The sequence below is a fragment of the Sorex fumeus genome, unplaced genomic scaffold (assembly GCF_029834395.1).
Source record: "Sorex fumeus unplaced genomic scaffold, SorFum_2.1 ptg000035l, whole genome shotgun sequence".
NCBI lineage: Eukaryota > Metazoa > Chordata > Mammalia > Eulipotyphla > Soricidae > Sorex > Sorex fumeus.
The window spans coordinates 7,299,030-7,309,172 of NW_026606092.1; the positions used below are offsets into that span (position 1 = coordinate 7,299,030).

Consider the following 10,143-nt stretch of genomic DNA (forward strand, 5'->3'; position numbering starts at 1 on the left):
GTACATGTGAAAATGCTCTACATCATTAATCATCATGGAGATGCAGATCAAAACCAAAACGAGATATCATTTCACACCACAGAGACTGGCCCACATTCAAAAGAACAAAAGCAACCTGTGTTGGCGCGGATGTGGCGAGAAAGGGACCCTCCTTCACTGCTGGTGGGAATGCGGACTGGTTCAACCCTTTTGGAAAACAGTATGAATGACTCTCAAAAAATTAGAAATTGAGCTCCCATTTGACCCAGCAATACCACTCCTGGGAATATACCCCGGAGAGTCTAAAAAGTATAGTCGAAGTGACATCTGCACCTGTTTGTTCATTGCAGCACTCTTTACTATTATAATTGCCACAATCTGGAAAAAACCTGAGTGCCCGAGAACAGATGACTGGTTAAAGAAACTTTGGTACCTCTACACAATGGAGTACTATGTAGCAGTTAGAAAAAATGAAGTCATGAAATTTACATACAAGTGGTACTACATGGAAAATATTATGCTAAGTGAAATGAGTCAGAAAGAGAGGGACAGACATAGAAGGATTGCATTCATCTGGGTAACATAAAGTAACAAAATAAGAGTCTAACACCCAAGAACAGCTGTGATAAATACCAGGTTGTTCACTCCATGGCTTAGAGGCCAGCTGCATACTCTAGGGGCAAAGGCAGCTCAGATCGAGAAGGGAGCACCAAATAAAGGGTGCGGGGAAGATCTGCCCAGGATGGGAGATGCCTGCTGAAAGTAGTCTATGGACCGAACATGATTGCCACCCAATGTCTCTTCTGCAGACCACAGCACCCAAAACCAGAGATAGAACAAAAGGGAGTGCCCTGCCACAGAGGCAGGGTAGGATGAAGGTTGGGGGGGTGGGAGGGATACTGGTAATGGTGGGGGTGGAGAATGGGCACTGGTGATGGGATGGGTACTCGATCATTGTATAACTGAAACCCAAGCACAACAACTTGTAAGCCTACAACTGTACCTCATGGTGTTTCACTAATAAAAAAAAATTCGTTGAGAAACAAAAAAAATAGTGTGTGATTTAGTTGCTCTTACAGTCAGGCATCATTTTATAATTGGTACTGTGTTGTAGATTTCAGAAAATTAACTTTTTTAAATCTTGATACTTGACATCTTTTTGATTACTTTGTATCATTTGGTTCATTGCTTTTAACCACTCATGATTTACAGATGAGGAATATCGAAATTCCCTTTCTATCACAACACCTCTAGGCTGATAGAAAATTGTTTTGGGTCGTTTATGTGATTATTTCTTTGAGTAAATACCCGAAAGTAAGGCTGCTGGGTTTTTAAATACTGTCAGATGACTCCAGTAGAGAATATCAATGTACCATTTCTAACTAGATTTTCCTTTTGAACCTGTTGGGTATTCCTGGGATAAATGCCACTTAAAGAGACATATTTTGGGGGCTGGAGTGATAGTACAGCAGGTAAGGCTTACATGCAGCCAACCCGGGTTCGATTCCCAGCATCCCATATGGTCCCCCTAGCATCACCAGGAGTTCAATTCCCGCATCCCATATGGTCCCCCAAGCACCACCACCAGGAGTAAATTCTGAGCCAGGAGTAATCCCTGTGCATTGCTGGATGTGACCCAAAAAGCAAAAAAATAAAAAACCACAGAGAGAGAGAGACGTATTTGGGGGCTGGAGAGTACTACAGTGAATAAGGCACTTGCCTTTTACATAGCTGACTCAGGTTCAGTCCCAACACCAAATAAGGGTCTCCAAGCATCACCAGGATTGATCCCTGCGCACCAGAGCCAGGAGTAAGCCGTGAGCACTCCCAGACATGCCTAAAAAAACAAAAGTTAAAAAAAAAATGCGTATTTTTTATTACACTCATTTTGGTTTGGTTAGCTAGTTTTATTTAAGGTTCTACAATTTATTTGTGACTTTTTTTTAATATTCTTTCTTTGAAATCAAAGTTTATGACTAGACTTACAAAGCAAACTGGGACGCTTTACTAAAACAGCTAGTGGAATCTCAGATTTGTTGCTGAGTTTGCCTGTAAAACTACCTGAGCTTTTTAGCAGTAGTTTTTTGGGGGTTTTTTTTCTCATATTTAATGAACTATTGTCCAGATAGTTTGGCACTTTCTATTTTTCTAAGACCATGTTTTTTCCTATTTATTTAACAATATTTGTTTGTCTTACTCAGCTGTTCTGTTTACCCTCTTTTTTCTTAATATTTCCAGCTTATTTTTCCAAGAATTACCTGTTCATTAATATTATATTCCTGTCTCATTGATTGTATCTTTTCACTTTGGTAAATTTTTCTTCTTTATACTTTGGATTTGCTCTGTTGCTCTTTTTCTAACTTGTTTAATGGAGTACTTACTGGCTTTTTGTTTTCCATTATTTTTTTTCTTATACTGAACTCTAGAAATTTTTTTCTAAATGTACAGCATTAGCTCTAGCCTATAAATTTTGAAATGTCTTCTTTTCATTGCCTTTTGATTTTATAGACATATATGTAGAATTTTTTTAGAACTTTCTGACAAGACCAAGGTTATTTAGTCAAATGTTTTTTCAGCTATATGGTTTTTAAGGCTCTCATCTTAAACTTACTACTTAATAAGGCATTTTCTCTACTAATCCATAGGAGTATATTAAAACTTCAGTGATTTTTGTTGTTCTGTACCATGGTCTAAAAGGTAAAAAGGTAAAGGCCCTCCCGTTGATCGTCGATTTGCTCGAGCGGGCCCAGTAACGTCTCCATTGGAGACTTTGTTGTTACTGTGTCTAGCATATCCAATACTCTCGGTAGCTTGCCGGGCTCTCCGAGAGGGGCGGAGGAATCGAACTCGGGCCGGCCATGTTGGCCGCTTGTAAGGCGAACGCCCTACCCGCTGTGCTATCGCTCCAGTACCATGGTCTATTTAAAATTTTAAGGCAGAAGTTCCAGAGGGTAGGGCTTTTGCCTTGTACACAGCCAACCCAAGTTTAATTCCCAGAACCCCATTTTGTTCCCTAAGCACCACCAGGAATTACTCCCTCAGTACAGAGCCCTGAAGACTGCCACTTGTGTCCCAGAAACGAAACAAAAAAATTTTTAAGGAGGGCCAGAGAGACAGTACAGAGATTCAGACTCTTGCCGTGTGTGTAGCCAATTTTGGTTTTATTCTCTGCACTACATTTGGCCCTTCAAACACTACAAAGAATGATAACTGCGCACAGAACCAGGAGTAAGCCCTGACATCTGTACACAGAGCACTGTATAAATGTTAGTGACCATTTTTATCCATTAGGACTAGGTAAAAAGGTAAAGGCCCTCCCATTGATCGTCGATTTGCTCGAGCGGGCCCAGTAACGTCTCCATTGGAGACTTTGTTGTTACTGTGTCTGGCATATCGAATACTCTCGGTAACTTGCCGGGCTCTCCGAGAGGGGCGGAGGAATCGAACTCGGGTCGGCTATGTTGGCCGCTTGTAAGGCGAACGCCCTACCCGCTGTGCTATTGTAGTCTCTTAATAGAAGAATCCTTTGTTTGGTTTTCCTCATGATGAAAAAGTCATGTTTGAAACCTATCCTAGGTATTTAAATTGTTGAACGTTATTCGTAAAATCTTAACCAGTGTAGGGGGCTGGGGTGATAGTACAGCGGGTAGGGCACTTGCCTTGCATGCAGCCGACCCTGGTTCAATTTCCAGCATCCCATAATGGTCCCCGGAGTACCACCAGGACTAATTCCTGAGTGCAAAGCCAGGAGTAACCCCTGGGCTTTGTAACCCCTGAGTAATCCCTGTCTGTGACAAAAAAAAAAAAACTTAACCAATGTAAATCCATTATAATGTAATAGATAATACTCAGTGATAATCATGCAATTAATATTTATTTTTATGAGGAGGAGGTTTTGAATATTCCTTCCCAAAAATCATTTTAGTTAAGGAGTGCTTGTATTTTTTTATTAGATACTGCTTTTGCAAAAAATAAGGATGATGGAAAGTGGTACTACTTTGATGACAGTAGTGTCTCAACAGCATCTGAAGATCAGATTGTGGTAAGTATGTCTTTTTCTTTTCTAATTGAATCACCGTGAGATACAGTTACAGACTTATGAACTTTCACGATTACATTTCAGTCATACAATGATCCAGCACCCATCCCTCTACTAGTACCCATTCTCCACCACCAATGTCCCAGTATCCCTCCCAACACCCCCACCCCTTCTCACCCCCTGCCTTTGTGGCAGGCAAATTCCCTCCTATTCTCTCTCCTTTTGGGTGCTATGGTTTGCAGTACAGGTACTAAGAAGCCATCATGTTTGGTCCATACTTTTAGCACACATCTCCCATCCCAAGCAATCCCTCCAACCATCATTTACTTGGTCTTGCCTTCTCTACCTAGCACATGGGACCAGCTTCAAAGCTGTGGTGCAATGATCCTCCTGACCCTTAGAGGTTCATTCGGATATTTAAAATATGCAAAATCATTCCCTAAATAGAAAATTGCTTCTGAATTCACACACAACAAATGCATGAATTGCAGTGATGATTTTTTGTCTTCAATATAAATGGAATTTCTAGTGAAAATAATACAAATTTTTCTTTAAAATATGTCCATCCACATAAGTTTAGACCAAACTCAGAATGCTAAAATATGCACTGTAGCACTGTCCTCCCATTATTCATCAATTTGCTCCAGCAGGCAACAGTAACGTATCCATTGTGAGACTTGTTGTTATTGTTCTTGGCATATCGAATATGCCATGGGGAGCTTACCAGGCTCTGCCATGCCAGCCAGATACTCTCGGTAGCTTGCTGGCCTCTCCTGGAGGAATCGAACCTGGGTGGGCCACGTGCAAGGCAAACACCCTACCTGCTGTGCTATCACTCCAGCCCACTAAAATATAAAAAGAAAAAATATTCTGAAGGCCTTGCTCTTATTTGGGGGGGACTATTTCTTTTTTGTTGTTGTTTTTGTTTTATTTTTAATTTTTATTTATTGAATCACCGTGAGAACAGTCACAAAGCCTTTCAGTTTAAATCTCGGTCGGTCATACAATGATCAAACACCCATCCCTTCACCAGTGCACATCTTCCACCACCAAGAACCCCAGTATACCTCCCCACATACCCCTCCCCTGCCTTGTGGCATATTTCCACTTTACTCTCTCTCTACATTGATCACATTCAATATTACAACAAAAGATCCACCATTATTATTTGGAATTTTCCCCAACATTCAGACCTGACAAAAAGAGATCATTAGATAATTTGTTTTCTGTTGCTGATTATGAATAGCATATGATGTCGCGTGGCTGCTATTGTGGGCACGTGATTTTGGAGTTCTGATATTTTAGTAATAAGTCTAAAGGGATTACTGCCAAAAGCTGCTGGGTTCCGAGATTGGTTTGTGTGCCTCTGAGATCATGGTCATTCAGGAGCCAGAGGAGGTGTTCGTGGGTGGTAATTCGGTGCCTTGTCAGGGCGGGAAGCAGGGCTGGTTCCACCTCCCATCCCATGAGGCCCCGTGTGCTCCATCAGTGCAGTCTCATACCTGGCTGTCCATTAGGCTCTAAAAGATGGCAGCCACCATGCCGCCGCCACTAGGTGGGGAATGATGGAGGGACAAACACCCTTCCCCTCCTGGAGGCGGCATAAGGCTGTAGTTTAATGCCCCTCCTGGAGGCGGCATAAGGCTGTAGTTTAATGCATAGTCTGGATGCCTTTCAGTTGGGCATTATATTTTGCTCAGATTTTCCCACCACCATTCAAGCCTGCCTTCCAGGGACAGACACTAGATCATTACTTTCCATTACTTTGCATATCAGGAAAGATTCTGCGGCCATGCCCACATACCAGAGCCATGCCTATAGAAGCTCATGGTCGCTGGGTTTCCATCTGGAGAAGGCAGGGAGACTGCACCTACCCCATCTGGGACCTCCCGGTGATATCGACTCAGTATGGGGCCCAGAGAATTGTCTGGGTGTTGTGGTGCCTGCCGGCCAGGTTTCTTCACTGCTGTGTGCACTAAGATGGCACCATGGCAGGTTGAGACTGTTCTTCCAAACCGCATGGGGGCGCTGGGCCAAACAATTCCATCATGGCTCCCAGTCAGCTCCTGATCCCAGAAAAATTTTTTTTTTAAATCTCTCCTGGCTGGAATGATATCACACCAGTAGGACGTTTGCCTTGCATGCAGCCAGCTGACCGAGCCAGGTTCGATTCCTCCGCCCCGCTCGGAGAGCCTAGCAAGCTACCAAGAGTATTCAGTATGCCAAACACAGTAACAAGAAGTCTCACAATGGAGATGTTACTGGGCCCGCTCGGGCAAATTGATGAACAAGAGGAGGACAGTGTGGACAGTGACAGACAATCTCTCCTGGCAGACTCGGACCATATGAGGTGCTGGGGAATAGAGCCCAGGAAGGCTGCATGCAAGAAAAGTTCCCTGTCTACTGTATTATCACTCCAGCCTCAGGTATATTTTTATTTGGGGTTTAGGGACCAGGGAAGTTTGGTTTGGCTTAGTTTCTGCAGGGCAGTGGTTTGTCTTGGTGTCTGGGCTCAAACCCAGAGCTACAGTATGCAAACCATGTGTTCTACCACCAAACTATATCCCCAACTCTATGATTTTGTTTTGGGGCCACACACAGTGTACTCAGGGCTTACTCCTGGCTCTGCACTCAGGAATTATTCCTGGTGGTGCTCAGGAGACCTTATGGGATGCTGGGGATTGAACCTGGCTCAACCACATAGAAGGCAAACTCCCTACCCACTGTCCTGTCACTCAGGCCCCAAACCTGACTATTTGGTTCTATAGGGAATTAAATCCAAGGTCTTATGTATGCAGCACATACTACTCCACCAAGCCTATTCCTGGCCAAAACATGATTTTTTTTTTTAAATTGAATTTTACTGAGCACACAGAAAAGTCAGACAATACAATAGAGATAATTGATCTTGGAAAAAGTGGTGGTATTGGTATAAGAAAGAATAGTGAAGCAAATAAAGAGATTGACTTAAAAAGCCGGTCATTTATTTGTAAGTTATTGACAAAAGCTACTCTATTAGGATGGCTGGGACAATTGATCTTATTGAACTGAGGAACGAGCATGATGAATATAGACTGCTCACTCAGCTAGCCTGGCTATGAGGAAGGGGGAATACAGCAGCCAGAAGAGGAGATTTGGTGATTTCTGATGGGAAAGGTATTTTTGTATATCAAAAACCAAGGATAAGGATTTCAGTAAAGATAAATAGTTACGATTATTGGAGCAAGTCCTGAAATTACTGATAGGAAGTTGCACTCTACCTCAAACATAGAATTAGTAGAACATAAGACGGTTACCCTTTTTTTGAGATAGTAATGAAACAGTTCAGAACTTTATTAGAATATGAAGGTTCATCTGTGATATTCTTGTATTTGTCCAAATGACTTGAAAGAAATTTTTTAAAGTCCATTTTTGGGCCAGAGAGGTCACTTAATAAGCCACAGCCCATGCTTTGCAGAAAGCTTGGGTTTGATTCCTGTCACAACACAGTTCCTAAGCACATCTGGTGTGACTTAAAAACATGAAAGGGAAAAAATACTCATTCAGTAACCATTCTTTCCTTGCTATATAGGAGTCATCTTATATTTAATCAGTTTAATAATTTCTGTTTGACCATGTGTGGCTTTTCTCATTGATTTATGCCCTGTCTCCAAGTAGATTACAAAAAATTATTTTCTCTCTTTGGTTTTGTTTTTCTTTCGGGGGGGGGGGGCAAGCTATGTGCTAGATGTGCTTGAGGATTACTCCCAACTCTGTGCTTAGGAGTCACTCAGGAGTGCTCTTTTTTGCTCAGGACCATGTGTGACTGACTTGGTATGAAACCCAGGCCTCCAGCATGCAAAGCAATGCACTCCCATCTGTTAATCTGTCTCTCGGCCCCTTTTATTGTATTTTACTGTGACCATTGAGATTCATGCCTGTTTTTACTTTCTTTGTTTTAACAGTCCAAAGCAGCGTATGTGCTCTTCTACCAGAGACAAGACACTTTCAGTGGAACTGGCTTTTTCCCTCTTGACCGAGAAACTAAAGGTGCTTCAGCTGCCACAGGCATCCCATTAGAAAGTGATGAAGATAGCAATGATAATGACAATGATATAGAAAATGAAAACTGTATGCACACTAACTAATGAAAGTCCTAGAAGCCATAAAGGAGAGACTTTCCTGCTGGTGGTATCTATTGAGATGATGAAGTTACCCACCACATTAAACACAAGTCTGAGATGGGAAGTTTCAGATAACCGAATGTAAATCCTTTATCAGATTTTAACTTGTGCAGTACTTGAAGTGAAACACAATGAAAACTTTAACAGAAATTGTCTCTTAATACATTTACAGTCTTGTATTTACAAGCTAAATATATATAGGAAATCACAAATAAATCCCTTTTAAGTTTGCTGCTGTTTTGATGAATTATGTTTTCTTTAATTTTTTGGATGTGAGTTAACTGATGACAAATGTTAAATTTGTGGATGTTGGTCGTTTATTTTGCTCTAATATACTGCAAGAAAATTATGGCTGAACTTAGTTTTTGGATAATCTAGATCATGTGCATTAGGCTGCTATATATACTATTATAATATTTAGCTGCAGTATCAATGTGGCATAAATACTGCAGTAGTATCCTTGGAAAACCAAATTTTCAAGTCTATCCCTGGCAATCAATGTAGACCTATTTTTTAAAAATGAATCATGTTACATGGAAGTCTTGAAAAAGTTATTTCCTTTCATAGTATTAAAACTAGAATATTATGTTCCAGTTTTCTATGCTATTGTAGGAAACAGTTTCTAGATTTCACTCTTCATCTAAAGTCATTTTTCAGTTAAATGTAAGGGTTTTTTTTATGTTGATTTTTTTGTTGTTGTTGTTGCAATTAGAATCTGTTCCTTTGCCATTTAAATTTTCTTTAACTTACATTAAAATTCATTTATTTTAATTTGGTGTTGGTCCAAAAATCAAAATTTTTGCTGTCTGTTTTTCTCTACCCCATTCTTTTGTAATTTGGCAACTTCAACCTATGAAATATTGTAACATAAGGAAAGATTTAATTGTACTCTGTATCAGTAGTAATGATTACATCATGCTTTGAAGTTTTTTTTTTTTTCATATTCTGGCCTTTAAATAATGAATGGACAATTGGCTTTACAGGTAGGTCTGTTAACTTTCTTTGTGTGTTCCTGATGGAATTCACCATAGCCTTACAGCTTTTCTCAGAAGGTATCTTGTTATAAGAGAAGTGGCATCTGCATGTTCCAGAGTCTGAACTTGGACAGTATATAAAGCATAAAAACCTGGAATTTAATTTTAGTTTACCACGTTCAAGGATCCAGGATGCCAAAAATATGTGTGAACATTTGAAACATTTTTCATTTGCTGCTTTTTCCCTTTGATCTAGTTAAAAGAATGTATTGTCAATTGGCATACAGTACTGCCTTTAATAGAAAATATAAATACTGGGACACATTTCACATATTGACTACCTGAGAAATTGTTTTGTGTCCCACTGTTATTAAAGCAAAAAGTATAATGTTCTTCACTTGAACTAATCAAATACAATAGATTATAAATTGTGTATTGTAAATAAAAGTTCACTCTGTGAGTGCACATTTTGGTAAATTATTTATTTATGTTAGCATTTAAAAGTTTTAAAAATATGCATTTGACCAGGATAAATGAGGTATGTTGATCATGGCTTTGCTTTATACCTTGATATTAAAGCTGGTTTTTCATCCTGGTATTTTAAAGCTGCTTTGGGTTTTTTTTTCTTTTCTCTCTTTTTTTTTTAAATGTAAACTAACCTCCTGCATGACAGAGGTTAAAATTTTGTCTGCACTTGAGTTCACTTGAGTTTACATTTGAAATGTGCATGTTTATTTATACAGATTTCAATAAAGCTATTCAAGGCCTTATTTAGTCTTTTATTTCTTTGGATCTTTTTATAAAAATCCCCTATTTTATGGGTAGTTGACTATATGCTAGACTTTTTTATTATCATACAGTTATAAATAGAGAGGAAAACGTAACAAAGTAAATTCTAGGCCTTTACTACTACTAGCATGTTTAAAAATTTTTTTAATTTATTCATTTCTTAAATATTTGTATATGCCTACTAATCACGTTCTGGAGT

At 39.8% G+C, this 10,143-nt stretch overlaps 1 protein-coding gene across 5 annotated transcripts in view; it reads left to right on the top strand.

The window, feature by feature from the left end:
• USP15 (ubiquitin specific peptidase 15) overlaps positions 1-9,925 on the top strand; it is a 127,887-nt gene extending 117,962 nt beyond the window's left edge. For all 5 annotated transcript variants that reach the window (XM_056117539.1, XM_056117540.1, XM_056117541.1 and 2 more), the window contains 2 exons: positions 3,933-4,021; positions 7,963-9,925. In XM_056117539.1, the coding sequence (XP_055973514.1) occupies positions 3,933-4,021; positions 7,963-8,145 (272 nt within the window). In that variant the 3' untranslated portion in view covers positions 8,146-9,925. The remainder of the gene's footprint in view (positions 1-3,932; positions 4,022-7,962) is intronic.
• Positions 9,926-10,143: the final 218 nt, after the last annotated feature.